Source organism: Sparus aurata, chromosome 18, assembly GCF_900880675.1.
Source record: "Sparus aurata chromosome 18, fSpaAur1.1, whole genome shotgun sequence".
NCBI classification, from domain to species: Eukaryota; Metazoa; Chordata; class Actinopteri; order Spariformes; family Sparidae; genus Sparus; species Sparus aurata.
Window position 1 is genome coordinate 24,855,642 of NC_044204.1, and position 20,072 is coordinate 24,875,713.

A 20,072-nucleotide genomic window follows, 5' to 3' on the forward strand; every position below is an offset into this window, starting at 1 on the left:
AATGCTTTGGATATTTATTTTGTCCTTTAAGTCTACTCGTTAAAATGTCCTAATTGCTTAGGATTGTGTACATACTTATGTGTCAAAAACCTATCTTCAATGACCATCAACAGTATCATTTTATCAGGAACATCAAAACATGTGGGTGTGCTCGGATCTGATCTGTTCGTTGCCTATAAGGAGTTCAACATCATCATCATAATAATAATAATAATCTATGGATTGCCTCCCTGGTTTGCTTACTGTCATCCTTGCCAATATTGTTTATCTCTCTTGTAAACATCTATATTCTCCTGGGACCATCATGATTACCAGGCATACTTCAAATTGATGGAATATGCAATTATATTCCATTATAAAGCAAGTTTGAGAAAATCACTTATATCACTTACAGTTTCTTTTGGATTTTTTGAAATGTATCCAACAGGTTTTGACCAAAATCTACACATTTTATCTGCAACAACCTCATACCCACACTTGTTGTTTTGTTTTATGGATGTATTTGCTTGAGTATCTTGTAACATGCTTGATAACTGAGTACAGATCTCTTTTGCTGAGGATATCAGTTTGTTGCAGAGCAGTGATCACTGTCCATGGTACTGAAATCCATTGCCTTTACTGTTTGCAGGCAGAATAAGATAGCTTAATGCTGCCTAAGCGTGGTAACTAGTAATATTTCATCAGATCAGTTAAATTGCATTAAATCGTAGCAGCCTCACTTGTTTTGGTTATGAGAATGAAATATGACTGCTTCAATCAACTTTAGGGAGTTTGGATAGTTTGTACACTTTTTAAAAATTATTTTTCCAGGTAGACTTCCTGAAAATCTGAAGTAAGACACATCTACTCAATTTAAAGGGGTAAAAAAAATATTGTCCTCTTGGTGTCAGTGTAACATAAACGAGGAACTACCAGACGCTGTCCCTCCCCTCGGAAAGCTTTTGTTTGGTCGCTCACAGCAGAGGATACGTCTGTTTTTGTGTGTAGGATGAGACCGTGTAGTCCGCGGATATAGAACATTTATTTGCTGAGGAAACAGACGTGTGTTTCGTTGGAGAAAGATGGGGAGTGAAAGGAAATGTCGATTACGTGACCACTGCTGGTTGGTTTTTCATTCTTTCTTACTGCTGTGTTTGCTCGGAAAGCAAGCCTTCGCTGAACTGAGGTACTCGGTTCCAGAGGAGATGAAAGAAGGAACCCTTGTTGGAAACGTTGCTAAAGATCTCGGTCTGGATAAAACATCTTTGATTGATCGACGGTTCCGTGTTGTTTCTGGATCTAAGGACGCGTTTTTCGAGGTAAACCCAGACAATGGTGCCTTACAGATCAGTAGGAAAATCGACAGAGAGGAGCTGTGTCAGGGTAGTGGTGTGTGCGTAATGGAGCTAAAAATCCTTGTTGAAAACCCTCTGGAAATGCACCATGTAGTTGTAGAAATTACTGATGTAAATGATCACTCCCCCATGTTTCCTGAAAAAGAACAGCAATTTCTAATCGCAGAGCATGCATCTCCGGGAACACGATTGGAATTGCACGCGGCCAGTGATCCTGACGCTGGAATTAATTCTATCCGCACATATAGAGTGACGTCGAATGACCACTTTGAAATAGATGTCAGTCAGAGCGATGAGGATAAAATACCATTTCTAGTGCTGAAGAAGTCCTTAGACAGAGAGCAAAAGAATAAACACGTACTAGTTGTTACAGCAGTTGATGGAGGTAAACCTCCGAGATCAGGAACATTAAATGTTTCTATTATTGTTCTTGATATCAATGATAATAGACCAATATTTAGTCAGGAAACATACCAAATAGAAATAAATGAAAACATCCCAGTCGGTACGACTGTTACAAGAGTGAATGCAACAGATCCAGATGAAGGGACGAATGGAGAAATAGAGTACAGCCTGAGCAAAACATTAGGGCGTAAAGTTTACGACATCTTTGAATTGGACAGAATAACTGGGCAGATACAATTGACAGGTGCTTTGGATTTTGAGGAATCTGAGATTTATAAATTAGATATTCAAGCATCTGACAGAGGAACACCTCCATTAACAAGCAGGTGTAAGGTTATTGTGAAGATAAAAGACGTCAATGACAATCCACCAGAAATAGAAGTCACGTCTCTGTCAAACACAGTGTCTGAAGACTCAAAACCAGGAACAGTTATTTCCCTTATCAGCGTGACAGATAAAGACTCCGGTGCCAATGGAAAAATTATTTCACGCATCGCAAATGAAGTGCCTTTTGAATTAAAGCCCTCCTATAAGGAAAACATATATTCAGTTGTCACGAACATATTTCTGGATCGAGAGGAGGTGTCACATTATGAAATCATAATAAAAGCCACTGATTGTGGTGAACCTCCCTTATCTACTTTTAAAACTCTCAGCATTCAGATATCAGATGTAAATGACAACAGACCACATTTTGGACAAAATCAATTACAGTTTTATATGTCAGAGAATAACGTCGCTGGAGTGCCAATATTCTCTGTAAGCGCAACAGACAATGATGTGAATGAAAATGCAGCGATTTCATATCATGTTGTTCGAGGAGGGAGTGAAAATGACGTAACATCGTTCCTCAACATTAATTCAGACAACGGACAAATATCTGCGCTGAAAAGTTTTGACTTTGAAGTTCTGAAAACGTTCCAGTTCCAAGTCGTCGCCACAGATTCTGGAACTCCGTCACTGAGCAGCAACGTCACAGTGAACGTGTTCATTCTGGATCAGAACGACAACGCTCCAGTCATCCTGTATCCAGTCAGCTCCAACGGTTCTGCTGAAGGTGTGGAGGAGATTCCCCGCAACGTGAACGCAGGACACTTGGTGACTAAAGTCAGAGCCTATGACGCTGATATAGGATATAACGGCTGGTTACTGTTTTCACTGCAGGAAGTCACTGACCACAGTCTCTTTGGTTTGGACCGCTATACAGGACAAATCAGAACACATCGCTCATTCACAGAGACAGACGAGGCTGAGCATAAACTGCTCATACTGGTCAAAGACAACGGGAACGTTTCTCTGTCAGCAACAGCTACTGTCATTGTCAAACTGGTGGAGCCCAAAGAGGCTTTTGCTGCTTCTGATGTGAAAAGTGCCACTAAAGTTGACGAGGAGGACAATGTGACATTTTATCTGATGATAACTTTGGGCTCAGTCTCTGTACTTTTTATCATCAGTATCATCGTGCTGATTGCGATGCAGTGCTCCAAATCCACAGACTATACTTCTAAATATCTACAAGAGACTAATTATGACGGGACTCTGTGTCACAGCATCCAGTACAGATCTGGAGACAAACGCTACATGTTAGTTGGACCCAGAATGAGTATAGGATCTACTATAGTCCCTGGCAGCCATGCTAATACTCTAGTGCTCCCTGACAGGAGGAGGGGATCTACAGAGGTAAGAGCTTGATATGCAAGTGTGATGTTTTTTATTCAGATGTGTATCATATCATTTGGGGTTCCTGGACTGGTGAATTAATCAGACGGTTAAAACTAAGCTGATAAATGTTCTAATCTATTCTCAGTTAAGAGATGAATAGAAATGTGTCAGCCAATAATATTGTTGCACTGGGCTTTCTGATTATGCAAGCAAGAGCTGCTGTCTGATGCACAACTTCATCTTCGCTCCTCTCATTCTTTGGCTCCCTTAAAACACATTCATACACTCCTGAAGTTATTATAAACACCACATTTGTTTGTATATGATGACGTTAATGTCCCTTCTCTCCTGGTGACAGAAAACAGAAAGCAAACGATTGAACAAATTGTAACCGTTGTCCCATCAATGATTATAATTCAATTCTTAACAACACCTACCTACACTGATATGCTGTAAGGTATTTATGTTCGTAGTATGTATCGTCATTCTGCAAAAGGCATCATATTAGGGAAGCAACGTGAGGTGGTTAAGACAGAAAAAGGCTGCGAGTCTGTTTTGAATTCCTGTCCAAGGTGCTGAAATACTTTGACTTGACTGTCTTCCAGCAAAACAACGAGCGGAGCTCAAAAAAAAAAAATATATTCCAGTCAGACAACTCCCATTTGAAAATGTTATTACAGCAGCAAGACACAGATAGAGTTTAGTGTCTAGGCTCCGGACTCATCACTCCCCGCAGATATGTTTACATAGCGATATTGGAGAGGAGGATGGGGCTTAAAGAACATGTGGCTACACTGACGCAGGGAGGTGGTGGCACTAGCAGACAGAGGGAGAGATTGGAGATTTCTGCAGTTTAAATAGACCTTAAAACTGGCAGGGTGCGTTTGGTGGATCAGTGTGGAGAGTGGGGAGTGTCATGTGTATATCGATGCAGCTCGAGTTGTCTGCCTGAACCAGCTCACAGGCGTTGGTCCATTAAGTGTAGCAATGTTTTCCCCCGCTTTACACTTTCTTTAATTTGCCACATAGAAGACATACCTATTGAGATTTGTCTTGAGCGTGGTATTTCACTACTCCATGCTGTTTTTATCTATTTGAAGCAGAGGGAACAATCATTCTTAGGAATGTTGGAGCGTTGTAAACAGGATTACGCGTTTGTGATCATGCTGCTTTCTCACAATCTGCTTTATACCTGCTTTTCTTGTGATATGTCCGGTGGATTTTCTGACCAAATCATATACTCCGAAGTATCCTTTGAACGACATTGAATCGTCTAAAAATGTTGCCCTCTTGGTGTCACTGTTACATCAATAAGGATATGAACCGCTCTCAGTCCCTCCCCTCAGAAAGCTTTTGTTCAGCGCCTCACAGCAGAGGATACATTTGATTTGAGCATGCGAGTCGAACGAGACCGTGTGGTGTGTGTTCTAAACATGCTATGCTGAACGTGTTGGATATATTCATTTGATTTGCGGCAGAAACAAACACCTGTGTGTATCTGTCTCGTTGGATAATGATGGGGAGCGACGCACGATGTCGATTTAGTGACTGCCGCTGGTTTGCTTTTTATGTTTCCTTACTGCTGGTTCTCGGGGAGCAGGCTTTGGCTGAATTACGGTACTCTGTTCCAGAGGAGATGAAAGAGGGAACCGCTGTTGGTAACGTTGCTAAGGATCTTGGTCTGGACAGAACCTCTTTGACTGAGCGAAGAATCCGCGTTGTTTCTGGATCTAAGGACGCCTTTTTCGAGGTAAACCCGGACAATGGCGCCTTACAGGTCCGGAGAAAAATCGACAGAGAGGAGCTCTGTCAGGGAAGCGGTGCCTGCGTAATTGAGCTGAAAGTCCTTGTTGAAAACCCTCTGGAAATACACTATGTAGTCGTGGAAATTACTGATGTAAATGATCACTCCCCCATTTTTTCTGAAAAGGAACAACAATTTCTAATCGCAGAGCATGCATCTCCGGGGGCACGATTCGAATTGCATGCGGCCCGTGATCCTGATGCAGGAATTAATTCTATCCGCACATACACGGTGACGTCTAACGAACACTTTGAAATAGAAATTAGTCAAAACGATGAGGAAAAAATACCATTTCTAGTGCTGAAGAAGTCCCTAGACAGAGAACAGAAGAATAAACACGTACTATTTGTTACAGCGGTTGATGGAGGTAAACCTCCGAGATCAGGAACATTAAATGTTTCTGTTGTTGTTCTTGATATCAATGATAATAGACCAATATTTAGTCAGGAGACTTACCAAATAGAAATATATGAAAACGTCCCAGTAGGTACGACTGTTACGAGAGTGAATGCAACAGATCCAGATGAAGGGACGAATGGAGAAATAGAGTACAGCCTGAGCAAAACATTAGTGCGTAAAGTTTACGATATCTTTGAATTGGACAGAATAACTGGGCAAATACAACTGAAGGGACAGCTAGATTTTGAGGAAGCTGAGATGTATAAACTTGATGTTCAGGCATCCGACAAAGGAACACCTCCATTAACAAGCAGGTGTCGAGTCATTGTAAAGATAAAAGATGTCAATGACAATCCACCAGAAATAGAAATCACATCTCTGTCAAATACAGTGTCTGAAGACTCGAAACCGGGAACAATTATTTCACTCATTAGTGTGACAGATCAAGACTCCGGTGTCAATGGAAAAATTATTTCCAGCATAACCGAGGATGTTCCTTTTGAATTAAAACCTTCTTATAAAGAGAATACCTATTCAGTTGTCACTAAAGGATTTCTAGATCGAGAGGATGTGTCGCATTATGAAGTTATAATAAAAGCCACTGACTGTGGTGAACCTCCCTTATCGACTTTTAAAACTCTCAATATTCAGATTTCAGATGTAAATGACAACAGACCAAAATTCTCCCAAAATCCATTACAGTTTTATCTGGTTGAAAATAATGTGGCTGGAGCGTCAGTATTCTCTGTCAGCGCAACGGACGATGATGTGAATGATAATGCGGCGATTTCTTATCATATTGCTCGGGGAAATGACGTCACAACTTTCCTGAATGTAAACTCTGATAATGGACACATTACAGCTCTGAAAAGTTTCGACTTTGAGGTTCTGAAAAAGTTCCAGTTCCAAGTCGTGGCCACAGATTCTGGAACTCCGTCACTGAGCAGCAACGTCACAGTGAACGTGTTCATTCTGGATCAGAACGACAACGCTCCAGTCATCCTGTATCCAGTCAGCTCCAACGGTTCTGCTGAAGGTGTGGAGGAGATTCCCCGCAATGTGAACGCAGGACACTTGGTGACTAAAGTCAGAGCCTATGACGCTGATATAGGATATAACGGCTGGTTACTGTTTTCACTGCAGGAAGTCACTGACCACAGTCTCTTTGGTTTGGACCGCTATACAGGACAGATCAGAACACATCGCTCATTCACAGAGACAGACGAGGCTGAGCATAAACTGCTCATACTGGTCAAAGACAACGGGAACGTTTCTCTGTCAGCAACAGCTACTGTCATTGTCAAACTGGTGGAGCCCAAAGAGGCTTTTGCTGCTTCTGATGTTAAAAGTGCCACCAAAGTTGACGAGGAGGACAATGTGACATTTTATCTGATGATAACTTTGGGCTCAGTCTCTGTACTTTTTATCATCAGTATCATCGTGCTGATTGCGATGCAGTGCTCCAAATCCACAGACTATACTTCTAAATATCTACAAGAGACTAATTATGACGGGACTCTGTGTCACAGCATCCAGTACAGATCTGGAGACAAACGCTACATGTTAGTTGGACCCAGAATGAGTATAGGATCGACTATAGTCCCTGGCAGCCATGCTAATACACTAGTGCTCCCTGACAGGAGGAGGGGATCTGGAGAGGTGAGTAAATATTTTTATCTGTTATATGTTTAATCAAGCAGCTCGTTTGTCATGACCCCTCTAACATGGTGCTGAACCCTGGTTTAAACTGACCTCAGAGGGGAGGGGAAAACTTTCTCATTGAAAAAGTTAAAACATGCTCAGTGACTTTCAGCAATGACCACGTAATAAATGCATTCTCCAACACATTCACAGGGTGGCAGTACCTTATCAGTATAGCGCCCAGCAGCGTCTCTGTATAGGATATAGCCTACATGAGTCCGCCTTGTACGTTCAGTCTGGTGAGGCAACATTTAGCTGGCAGACCTGGAATACGCGCACGGTGGCGGTTTTTGGATTTTGTCAAATACATTCCAAGGAGATATAATTATATTGCAGGTTTTGATGGACGCACGAATCTAGACAGGTGGAGAATGACGGACGCGTTTGGATTCGTACATTTACCTCAAAACATGAGACAAAGAGGATGGGAGACATGGCGACAGCGACCACATTTGCTCGCCGCTTTGGTTTTACTTTTATTCTTCAGAGCAGCTTCGGGACAGCTGAGATACTCTATATCTGAAGAGCTCAAAGAGGGTAGTTTTGTTGGGAATATAGCGAAAGACCTGGGAATAGACCTGAATTTGATGAAGCAGAGGGGATTTCGCATTATGTCCGGCTCTACCGAACCTCTTTTCAAGGTAAATGAGAATGACGGGGTCCTTTATGCGAATCATAAAATAGACAGAGAGGAAGTGTGCAAGGAAAGCAGTGTGTGTTTAATTAACCTCAAAACTGTTCTCGAAAACCCACTCGAAGTACATTATGTCACCGTGGAGATAACTGATTTGAACGACCACTCTCCCACATTCCCAGAGAAAACAAAGAGGCTGGAGATCTCAGAGTCTGCGCTGCCGGGTGCGCGATATCAGCTGCAAAATGCCCACGACCCGGATGGAGGCACGAACTCCGTCCAGCAGTACAAAATCAGCCAGAATGAGCATTTTCGTTTAGAGATTAAAGATCGCGGGAGAGATGGCAAAACTCCAATTCTACAATTACAGAGACAGCTTGACAGAGAGGCCAAAAGCAGCCATAAATTGGTGTTGACGGCTATAGATGGAGGAAATCCACCCAAGACAGGCACAGTTGAAATATACATAGATGTTCTAGATGTTAATGACAATATGCCGGTGTTCACTAAAGACACATATTCAGCCGTGCTACAAGAGAACGCTCCAGTCGGCACGACAGTCATCCAGGTTAATGCAACCGATTTAGACGACGGTACTAATGGGGAGGTTGTTTATTCGTTTGGCAGTGATGTAAAAGGTAAAATAAGAGAGCTGTTTGATATCGATTCTGTTACTGGGGAGATCATTGTGAAGGGTCGTGTAGACTTTGAGGAGCAGGACAGCTATGACATTGATATACAGGCCTCTGATAAGGGAAGCATTCCATTCAGGACAGATAAAAGTGTTATCATAAAAATTGGAGATACAAATGATAATCCTCCTGAGATAGAAGTGGCATCGTTGTCTAGTGCTGTTTCAGAGGACTCCAGACCAGGAACAACCGTAGCGCTTATCAGCATCACTGATTTGGACTCTGGAATGAATGGAAAAATAATCAGCTATGTCGCTGAAGAAAGCCCTTTTACATTAACTCCATCAATACAAGACAACATGTTTGCTGTTGTCACTAAGTCACAACTTGACAGGGAACAACAATCAACATATGATATAACAATAATCGCTAAAGACGCAGGTGAACCTGCTTTAACATCTGAAAAGATTATAAGCGTGTTTGTGTCAGACACGAATGATAACAGACCCACGTTTTCAGTGAGTCCATACACTTTCTACATCAGCGAAAACAACCCCCCAGGAGCCTCTGTGTTTTCTGTTAGAGCCTCTGATCGTGACGAGGGAGACAATGCACTTATTTCCTATCATATTCTCAAGAATGGGAGTAATGGAAACAAAGTGACTTCATTTCTCAACATCAACTCAGAAACTGGAGACATTTTGGCTCTAAAAAGTTTTGACTTTGAGGTTCTGAAAAAGTTCCAGTTCCAAGTCGTCGCCACAGATTCAGGAACTCCGTCACTGAGCAGCAACGTCACAGTGAACGTGTTCATTCTGGATCAGAACGACAACGCTCCAGTCATCCTGTATCCAGTCAGCTCCAACGGTTCTGCTGAAGGTGTGGAGGAGATTCCCCGCAATGTGAACGCAGGACACTTGGTGACTAAAGTCAGAGCCTATGACGCTGATATAGGATATAACGGCTGGTTACTGTTTTCACTGCAGGAAGTCACTGACCACAGTCTCTTTGGTTTGGACCGCTATACAGGACAGATCAGAACACATCGCTCATTCACAGAGACAGACGAGGCTGAGCATAAACTGCTCATACTGGTCAAAGACAACGGGAACGTTTCTCTTTCAGCAACAGCTACTGTCATTGTCAAACTGGTGGAGCCCAAAGAGGCTTTTGCTGCTTCTGATGTTAAAAGTGCCACTAAAGTTGACGAGGAGGACAATGTGACATTTTATCTGATGATAACTTTGGGCTCAGTCTCTGTACTTTTTATCATCAGTATCATCGTGCTGATTGCAATGCAGTGCTCCAAATCCACAGACTATACTTCTAAATATCTACAAGAGACTAATTATGACGGGACTCTGTGTCACAGCATCCAGTACAGATCTGGAGACAAACGCTACATGTTAGTTGGACCCAGAATGAGTATAGGATCTACTATAGTCCCTGGCAGCCATGCCAATACACTAGTGCTCCCTGACAGGAGGAGGGGATCTGGAGAGGTAAGAATATTTCAAATTAAAAGGTTTTTCTTTAAAAAAAAAAAGTGCAGTATGATGAATGACATTTGTAGCAGAGTTATATGAAAACTTTCATATGTGAAGTGTTTTTTTATGGTTTGATTTGTGTATTTGCTCACTACACACATGACACTGAATACTTTGCTGGTGCAGTTGTATGGTTCTGGAATCTAATGCACTGAATCTGCTGGTTGTTCTTTGGCTTACATGTTATGTGATTTGAAAAAAAAACGTGCAGTAATTAAGCACTCTATGTTGAGAGGATACCTGTATTTTTATCACATGCTAGGCCAACTATTCAACAACACGTGGAAAGATTTTTTTTTTTGTCCGCAAGTGTCAGGTCACTGAACTGATCCCAGTGAGGAAGCTGGTCATGTATTGACTGTTGCTGTCCGTGGTGCTGAATCCGTTGTCTGGGCAAAATGCGATACTCTCATTTGAGGCATGACAGTTTAATGTTTGCTGCAATGTAATGTCACAGTCAATGTCTTCATGGACTTCTGTTAAATGAAGGTGTACGAGCAACCTGGCCTCTTCTGTCCTGTGTAAGCGGGAATATGGCACGTTATTCTTAAAATGCTTTCTTTTGGTGTAAAATTCCTTCATTTTATATAGATCTGTCTATGTTTCAAAATAAAGTACTGCAGTGTGATTCGCAGTCACTTGGTGTCAGTATAATGACAAGTAATACTTCCACATGTTTTCGACATAGCCACTAGACCCTTCCCCTTCCTTTAACACCATCACTGACTGAACCTTTTGACGCACAGACGGCTTGAATTTACAGTTTACCTTTGAAAAATCGAGATGCTCCATGGGATGATGGTTGGATTATGGCAATGAATGTGACGGAGGGATTTTGCGTTAGTGCACGAGTGTAGTTCTTTCAAATAAGATTTTTTTATTTGAATGTTTCATCTTCACATCATGGAACAAAGACGACGCGAGACACGGAGAGCGCGGACAATGTGGGGAGCCTACATGGTGGTTCTGGTGACGTTCTGGAGCAGAGCTTCGGGACAATTCCGATATTCCATCCCGGAAGAAGTGAAAGAAGGAACTGTTGTTGGAAGTATTGCTAAGGATTTGGGTCTCGATAAGACCACACTGAAAGAGAGGGGGTACCGTATTGTGTACGGCTCGACAGAGCCTCCTTTTCGAGTGAATCAAGACGACGGTATTCTCTATGTGAACCGCAAAATTGACAGAGAGGAAGTGTGCGACCGGAGTAAGGTTTGTGTGATTGACTTGAAAACCGTGTTAGAAAACCCACTGGAGGTCCACTATGTAGCTGTGGAGATTGTCGATGTGAACGACCACGCACCGAGCTTCCCAGAAAATGAAAAAATATTAGAGATTTCAGAATCTGCATTACCAGGAGCGAGATTTCAGTTGCAAGCTGCGCGTGATGCTGATAGTGGTTCATTGTCTGTTCAGCAGTACAGGCTGAGCCATAATGAACATTTTCGTTTGGAAGTGAAAGACCGTGGTGAAGATCGTAAAACCCCGAGTTTAATTCTACAAAAGCCACTTGATAGAGAATCTGTCAAAATCCATGTGTTACTTTTGACAGCTATTGACGGAGGTAAACCTCCACGATCCGGTAACATGACAATACTAGTTAATGTTTCCGATGTCAATGATAACCCCCCAGTTTTCACTCAAGAATCCTATACTGTGCAGCTAAAGGAAAATTCTCCTCTTGGTACAACTGTTGTTCAAGTTAATGCTACAGATCTGGATGAGGGTTCAAACGGTGAGGTTATATATTCATTTGGCAGTGACGTGGATGCACGAGCACGTGCACGTTTTAATTTAAATTCAGTGACTGGAGTGATTACTGTGGCAGGAACTGTAGATTTTGAGGAATGTAACAGATACGAAATTGACATCCAGGCATCCGACAAAGGTGCGGCCACACTCACGACAGATAAGAGCGTTATTATACATATTGTTGACATGAACGATAATGCACCAGAGATTGAAGTGACGTCTTTTTCACATGCGCTCCCGGAAAATTCCAAAACAGGAACCACAGTGGCCTTGATTAGTGTTAAAGATTCGGACTCTGGTCTCAACGGGAAAGTTATGTGCTACATTAACCAGGATCTCCCCTTCATCCTCACCCCATCTTTACAAAATAACATGTATTCTCTCGTCACAAAATCGCTGTTGGATCGAGAACAGATATCACAATATGATGTAACAATTTTCGCGAAAGATGCTGGTGAACCATCCTTATCGTCTGACAAAAGTATTAAAATAATAGTGTCAGATGTGAATGACAACAGCCCAGTGTTTTCTCAGAGTCCATATACTTTCTACATAACTGAAAATAACAACCCGGGAGCGTCTATTTTATCAGTCACGGCGCGAGATGACGATGAGGGCAGTAATGCTCTAATGTCCTATCATATTCTAAGAGATGCAGGCAGAGAAAACCTGCTAGCTTCCTTTTTAAATGTTAACAGTGAAAATGGAGAAATTCTGGCGCTAAAAAGTTTTGACTTTGAAGTTCTGAAAAAGTTCCAGTTTCAAGTCGTCGCCACAGATTCTGGAACTCCGTCACTGAGCAGCAACGTCACAGTGAACGTGTTCATTCTGGATCAGAACGACAACGCTCCAGTCATCCTGTATCCAGTCAGCTCCAACGGTTCTGCTGAAGGTGTGGAGGAGATTCCCCGCAACGTGAACGCAGGACACTTGGTGACTAAAGTCAGAGCCTATGACGCTGATATAGGATATAACGGCTGGTTACTGTTTTCACTGCAGGAAGTCACTGACCACAGTCTCTTTGGTTTGGACCGCTATACAGGACAGATCAGAACACATCGCTCATTCACAGAGACAGACGAGGCTGAGCATAAACTGCTCATACTGGTCAAAGACAACGGGAACGTTTCTCTGTCAGCAACAGCTACTGTCATTGTCAAACTGGTGGAGCCCAAAGAGGCTTTTGCTGCTTCTGATGTTATAAGTGCCACTAAAGTTGACGAGGAGGACAATGTGACATTTTATCTGATGATAACTTTGGGCTCAGTCTCTGTACTTTTTATCATCAGTATCATCGTGTTGATTGCAATGCAGTGCTCCAAATCCACAGACTATACTTCTAAATATCTACAAGAGACTAATTATGACGGGACTCTGTGTCACAGCATCCAGTACAGATCTGGAGACAAACGCTACATGTTAGTTGGACCCAGAATGAGCATAGGATCTACTATAGTCCCTGGCAGCCATGCTAATACACTAGTGCTCCCTGACAGGAGGAGGGGATCTACAAAGGTAAGATTCATGCTTTGGATCTTTTAATTTCCCCCATACCCTGGAAACTTGCCGTGAAAATGTTATGATTACAGCGAGAAGCCTCTGTAGAAGTAGCAGGGAAGCTACATCTTCCTGCTTGGCATTTTAAACTAGTTTCAAACTGATTCATTTTTTCTTAATGCATAGTATTTGAAGATGGCCTTTTCATTTAAATGGTGGCACATTGTTTTGCTATACTCATCATACATATTATTGATGCTTGTTTAACAGCATGTTCTTTCACAGTGTATGCCGGCTTTGGTTCATGCTGTTGAGTTTTTGAGTGATGTCCTCTAATACCTTCACTGTTTTTGTTTGTGCCTGAAATGCAAAAAGAAAGACCCCAGTTAAAACATGTGATATAAAGGTCAAAGTTGCTGTGATAAGTGGGGACATGATGCCTAAAATATTTTAAGATTGTCGTTTATATACCAAATGATTACTGCTGTAATCTGTGCGTATAACCATCTCAACGCTTGGTGTCAGTGTAGTTTAGCGATTCTGCGCATCTGGTCGCACGTGACGTCACGAGCTTTATTTCTACCGAGCCCTTGCATTTATTCCCAAACAGCACACTGAGGCGTCTGTAGGTCGTGTTTGGCAGCGGACGGGTTGTGTTTCATTTTATGCAGTTTTTTCAAGATCAGATTTCGGGCCTTGTTCAGAAACATGACACATTAAGTCTAATTAGTTATCACGGCGCATTAACAGGACTTGTCTTTTTCGCCTGCGAGTCATGGAACAAAGGGGATACAAAGCATGGAGGGAGCGACGCTGCTGGTTTGCCGTCATGGTTGTTTTGGATATTTTATGGAGCGGAGCTTCTGCACAGATCAGATATTCGATATCCGAGGAGGTTCAAGATGAAACCGTCGTCGGGAATATAGCTAAGGATTTGGGACTGGATAAGAGCGCACTCAAAGACAGAGGGTATCGCATTGTGACGGGCTCAACTGAACCCCTGCTTCACGTGAATCAAAATGATGGGATCCTGTATGTGAAAAGAAGAATAGACAGGGAGGAGGTGTGCGACCGGGTCAGCCCGTGTTTGATTAATCTGAAGACCGTTCTGGAAAACCCGCTGGAGATCCACTACGTGGCGGTGGAAATACTCGATATAAATGATCACTCGCCGGTCTTCCCAGAGAAAGAGAAAAGGCTTGAGATTTCCGAGTCGGCCTTACCAGGAGCGAGATTTCAACTGCAGGCTGCACGCGACCCTGATGTGGGCCAATTCTCCATTCAGCAGTATAGACTCAGCCATAACGATTATTTCAGATTAGAGGTGAAAGATAGAGGCGAGGACCGTAAAGTACCATATTTAGTTTTGCAGAAGCAGTTGGATAGAGAAACAGCCGGGAAACTTAAGCTCCGTTTGACAGCTGTTGATGGAGGTAAACCGGCAAAGTCTGGCGCTATAGAAATAATTGTAGATGTACTTGATGTTAATGACAACTCTCCGGTGTTTACCAAAGAACTGTATTCTGCCACACTTAAAGAAAATGTTCCTGTTGGCACTGTAGTGATTCAAGTAAATGCGACAGATTTGGACCAGGGTGCAAATAGTGAAATAATATATTCATTTGGTAAAGAAGTTGATTCGAAATTAATGGATGTTTTTAACATAGACGAAAGCACTGGTGAAATTAAAGTAATCGGACAGATAGATTTCGAGAAAAGTAAAAGCTATGAAATTGACATTCAGGCGTCTGACAAGGGACAAGTCCCTCTAACAACTGACAAAATTGTGATGATAACTGTTATTGATGTTAATGATAATGCACCCGAGATAGAAGTGACGTCATTTTCTAGCTCTATTAAGGAGGATTCAAAGATAGGAACCACAGTGGCCCTGATTAGTGTCAGTGATTTAGACTCTGGAATCAATGGGAAAGTGATCTGTACGATCAACGGAGATGTTCCTTTTACTTTATCTCCATCATTACAAGAAAACATGTACGCTGTTGTAACCAGGTCGCAGTTGGACAGGGAAAGGGTTTCCAACTATGATGTCACAATTGTTGCAAAAGATACAGGTGAGCCGTCATTTTCAACTGAAAAGACCATAAGAGTCGTTGTGTCAGATGTAAACGACAACAGTCCACAGTTTTCATCAAGCCCCTATACATTTTATATCACCGAGAATAACAGCCCCGGAGCCTCAGTGGTTTCAGTTAAAGCCTCTGATCGTGACGAAAGTGATAATGCTCTCATTTCATATCATATTTTGAGAGAAGCGAGCGGAAATAATAAATTGACCTCATTTTTAAATATTAACTCTGAAACTGGAGATATTCTGGCTCTAAAAAGTTTTGACTTTGAGGTTCTGAAAAAGTTCCAGTTCCAAGTTGTCGCCACAGATTCTGGAATTCCGTCACTGAGCAGCAACGTCACAGTGAACGTGTTCATTCTGGATCAGAACGACAACGCTCCAGTCATCCTGTATCCAGTCAGCTCCAACGGTTCTGCTGAAGGTGTGGAGGAGATTCCCCGCAATGTGAACGCAGGACACTTAGTGACTAAAGTCAGAGCCTATGACGCTGATATAGGATATAACGGCTGGTTACTGTTTTCACTGCAGGAAGTCACTGACCACAGTCTCTTTGGTTTGGACCGCTATACAGGACAGATCAGAACACATCGCTCATTCACAGAGACAGACGAGGCTGAGCATAAACTGCTCATACTGGTCAAAGACAATGGGAACGTTTCTCTGTCAGCAACAGCTACTGTCATTGTCAAACTGGTGGAGCCCAAAGAAGCTTTTGCTGCTTCTGATGTTAAAAGTGCCACTAAAGTTGACGAGGAGGACAATGTGACATTTTATCTGATGATAACTTTGGGCTCAGTCTCTGTACTTTTTATCATCAGTATCATGGTGCTGATTGCGATGCAGTGCTCCAAATCCACAGACTATACTTCTAAATATCTACAAGAGACTAATTATGACGGGACTCTGTGTCACAGCATCCAGTACAGATCTGGAGACAAACGCTACATGTTAGTTGGACCCAGAATGAGTATAGGATCTACTATAGTCCCTGGCAGCCATGCTAATACACTAGTGCTCCCTGACAGGAGGAGGGGATCTACAGAGGTAAGATTCATGCTTTGGATGTTTTAATTTCCCCCATACCCTGGAAACTTGCCGTGAAAATGTTATGATTACAGTGAGAAGCCTCTGTAGAAGTAGGGAAGCTACATCTTCCTGCTTGGCATTTTAAACTAGTTTCAAACTGATTTATTTTTTCTTAATGCATAGTATTTGAAGATGGCCTTTTCATTTAAATGGTGGCACATTGTTTTGCTATACTCATCATACATATTATTGATGCTTGTTTAACAGCATGTTCTTTCACAGTGTATGCCGGCTTTGGTTCATGCTGTTGAGTTTTTGAGTGATGGCCTCTAATACCTTCACTGTTTTTGTTTGTGCCTGAAATGCAAAAAGAAAGACCCCAGTTAAAACATGTGATATAAAGGTCAAAGTTGCTGTGATAAGTGGGGACATGATGCCTAAAATATTTTAAGATTGTCGTTTATATACCAAATGATTACTGCTGCAATCTGTGCGTATAACCATCTCAACGCTTGGTGTCAGTGTAGTTTAGCGATTCTGCGCATCTGGTCGCACGTGACGTCACGAGCTTTATTTCTACCGAGCCCTTGCATTTATTCCCAAACAGCACACTGAGGCGTCTGTGGGTCGTGTTTGGCAGCGGACGGGTTGTGTTTCATTTTATGCAGTTTTTGCAAGAACAGATTTCGAGCCTTGTTCAGAAACATGACACATTAAGTCTAATTAGTTATCACGGCGCATTAACAGGACTTGTCTTTTTCGCCTGCGAGTCATGGAACAAAGGGGATACAAAGCATGGAGGGAGCGACGCTGCTGGTTTGCCGTCATGGTTGTTTTGGATATCTTATGGAGCGGAGCTTCTGCACAGATCAGATATTCGATATCCGAGGAGGTTCAAGATGAAACCGTCGTTGGGAATATAGCTAAGGATTTGGGACTGGATAAGAGCGCACTCAAAGACAGAGGGTATCGCATTGTGACGGGCTCAACTGAACCCCTGTTTCACGTGAATCAAAATGATGGGATCCTGTATGTGAAAAGAAGAATAGACAGGGAGGAGGTGTGCGACCGGGTCAGCCCGTGTTTGATTAATCTGAAGACCGTTCTGGAAAACCCGCTGGAGATCCACTACGTGGCGGTGGAAATACTCGATATAAATGATCACTCGCCGGTCTTTCCAGAGAAAGAGAAAAGGCTTGAGATTTCCGAGTCGGCCTTACCAGGAGCGAGATTTCAACTGCAGGCTGCACGTGATCCTGATGTGGGCCAATTCTCCATTCAGCAGTATAGACTCAGCCATAACGATTATTTCAGATTAGAGGTGAAGGATAGAGGCGAGGACCGTAAAGTACCATTTTTAGTGTTGCAGAAGCAGTTGGATAGAGAAACAGCCGGGAAACATAAGCTCCGCCTAACAGCTGTTGATGGAGGTAAACCGGCAAAGTCTGGCGCTATAGAAATAATTGTAGATGTACTTGATGTTAATGACAACTCTCCGGTGTTTGCCAAAGAACTGTATTCTGCCACACTTAAAGAAAATGTTCCTGTTGGCACTGTAGTGATTCAGGTGAATGCTACAGATTTGGACCAGGGTGCAAATAGTGAAATAATATATTCATTTGGTAAAGAAGTTGATGCAAGATTGATGGATGTTTTCAGCATAGATGTAAATACTGGTGAAATTCAAGTAATCGGTCAGATAGATTTTGAGCAAAGTAAAAGTTATGAAATTGACATTCAGGCGTCTGACAAGGGACCAGTCCCTCTAACAACTGACAAAAGTGTGATGATAACGGTTATTGATGTTAATGACAATGCACCCGAGATAGAAGTGACGTCATTTTCTAGCTCTATTAAGGAGGATTCAAAGATAGGAACCACAGTGGCCCTGATTAGTGTCAGTGATTTAGACTCTGGAATCAATGGGAAAGTGATTTGTACGATCAACGAAGACGTTCCATTTTCTTTATCTCCATCATTACAAGAAAACATGTACGCTGTTGTAACCAGGTCGCAGTTGGACAGAGAAAGGGTTTCCAACTATGATGTCACGATTGTTGCAAAAGATACAGGTGAGCCGTCATTTTCAACTGAAAAGACCATAAGAGTCATAGTGTCAGATGTAAACGACAACAGTCCACAGTTTTCATCAAGCCCCTATACATTTTATATCACCGAGAATAACAGCCCCGGAGCCTCAGTGGTTTCAGTTAAAGCCTCTGATCGTGACGAAAGTGATAATGCTCTCATTTCATATCATATTTTAAGAGAAGCGAGCAGAGATAATAAATTGACCTCATTTTTAAATATTAATTCTGAAACTGGAGATATTCTGGCTCTAAAAAGTTTTGACTTTGAGGTTCTGAAAAAGTTCCAGTTCCAAGTCGTGGCCACAGATTCAGGAACTCCGTCACTGAGCAGCAACGTCACAGTGAACGTGTTCATTCTGGATCAGAACGACAACGCCCCAGTCATCCTGTATCCAGTCAGCTCCAATGGTTCTGCTGAAGGTGTGGAGGAGATTCCCCGCAATGTGAACGCAGGACACTTGGTGACTAAAGTCAGAGCCTATGACGCTGATATAGGATATAACGGCTGGTTACTGTTTTCACTGCAGGAAGTCACTGACCACAGTCTCTTTGGTTTGGACCGCTATACAGGACAGATCAGAACACATCGCTCATTCACAGAGACAGACGAGGCTGAGCATAAACTGCTCATACTGGTCAAAGACAATGGGAACGTTTCTCTGTCAGCAACAGCTACTGTCATTGTCAAACTGGTGGAGCCCAAAGAGGCTTTTGCTGCTTCTGATGTTAAAAGTGCCACTAAAGTTGACGAGGAGGACAATGTGACATTTTATCTGATGATAACTTTGGGCTCAGTCTCTGTACTTTTTATCATCAGTATCATCGTGCTGATTGCGATGCAGTGCTCCAAATCCACAGACTATACTTCTAAATATCTACAAGAGACTAATTATGACGGGACTCTGTGTCACAGCATCCAGTACAGATCTGGAGACAAACGCTACATGTTAGTTGGACCCAGAATGAGTATAGGATCTACTATAGTCCCTGGCAGCCATGCTAATACACTAGTGCTCCCTGACAGGAGGAGGGGATCTGGAGAGGTAAGACATATTTAAGTGCAAACTGTGAGGACTAATTGTATTGTTTGTGTACTGAACATGATGAATATGATTATCCTGCCTAATATGTTGCATGACACTGGATTTTTGCTTTCCCTTGTTTCCTCTGGCAGTTGTGACCTTGTGTCATTTTTAGGACTTACATGCAAGCGAGAGAGAGTAATTTAGGTTGACTTGAGTAGTTCAGTAGCACTTTATATATTCATTTTCGTGATCACTCACTTGGTCAATACCTCTACTAACTCTATTAATACTGACCCTATGTCTGGTTTGACATAGTTTGGTGAATCTCCTCAAGGAAACAATAATTGAATAACTTGAAAGGATGTGAAAATAATTTAACAGTGAAGGTCATGCTGAATTGCAACCTTGCAATTGCCTAGTGCTGGAAGTTGTTGGCTACATTTGTTAACACTAATATAGTTTAAAAAGCGTCATG

At 42.3% G+C, this 20,072-nt stretch overlaps 5 protein-coding genes across 10 annotated transcripts in view; all 5 read left to right on the plus strand.

Moving 5' to 3' along the window:
* The window catches only part of LOC115568595 (protocadherin alpha-C2-like), a 195,076-nt gene that overhangs the window by 15,809 nt on the left and 159,195 nt on the right, over positions 1 to 20,072 (plus strand). The window contains exon 1 of one of the 6 annotated variants that reach the window (XM_030396008.1): positions 7,526 to 10,073. The exons of 4 other annotated variants lie outside the window; for them this stretch is intronic. In XM_030396008.1, the coding sequence (XP_030251868.1) occupies positions 7,677 to 10,073 (2,397 nt within the window). In that variant the 5' untranslated portion in view covers positions 7,526 to 7,676. Of the gene's footprint in view, positions 1 to 7,525; positions 10,074 to 10,821; positions 13,383 to 20,072 lie in introns of those variants that run through there. One more of the 6 variants, XM_030396025.1, reaches the window with a different exon arrangement.
* Positions 946 to 3,611, plus strand: LOC115568635 (protocadherin alpha-8-like). Its single transcript, XM_030396133.1, has one exon. It carries the CDS (start codon positions 1,062 to 1,064, stop codon positions 3,429 to 3,431), a length of 2,370 nt encoding a protein of 789 aa, XP_030251993.1. The 5' UTR covers positions 946 to 1,061; the 3' UTR covers positions 3,432 to 3,611.
* On the plus strand, positions 4,753 to 7,296 carry LOC115569284 (protocadherin alpha-8-like). The gene has a single exon (XM_030397311.1). The coding sequence runs from the start codon at positions 4,915 to 4,917 to the stop codon at positions 7,294 to 7,296; it is 2,382 nt and encodes a 793-aa protein (XP_030253171.1). The 5' UTR covers positions 4,753 to 4,914.
* Positions 13,826 to 16,548, plus strand: LOC115568632 (protocadherin alpha-3-like). The gene has a single exon (XM_030396130.1). The coding sequence runs from the start codon at positions 14,140 to 14,142 to the stop codon at positions 16,525 to 16,527; it is 2,388 nt and encodes a 795-aa protein (XP_030251990.1). The 5' UTR covers positions 13,826 to 14,139; the 3' UTR covers positions 16,528 to 16,548.
* Positions 17,075 to 19,645, plus strand: LOC115568634 (protocadherin alpha-3-like). The gene has a single exon (XM_030396132.1). It carries the CDS (start codon positions 17,255 to 17,257, stop codon positions 19,628 to 19,630), a length of 2,376 nt encoding a protein of 791 aa, XP_030251992.1. The 5' UTR covers positions 17,075 to 17,254; the 3' UTR covers positions 19,631 to 19,645.

Excerpts from the sequence above, each read along its gene's own strand:
- LOC115568634 (XM_030396132.1), top strand. The coding sequence starts at position 17,255 with ATGGAACAAAGGGGATACAAAGCATGGAGGGAGCGACGCTGCTGGTTT.
- LOC115568632 (XM_030396130.1), top strand. The coding sequence starts at position 14,140 with ATGGAACAAAGGGGATACAAAGCATGGAGGGAGCGACGCTGCTGGTTT.
- LOC115568635 (XM_030396133.1), top strand. The coding sequence starts at position 1,062 with ATGGGGAGTGAAAGGAAATGTCGATTACGTGACCACTGCTGGTTGGTT.
- LOC115569284 (XM_030397311.1), top strand. The coding sequence starts at position 4,915 with ATGATGGGGAGCGACGCACGATGTCGATTTAGTGACTGCCGCTGGTTT.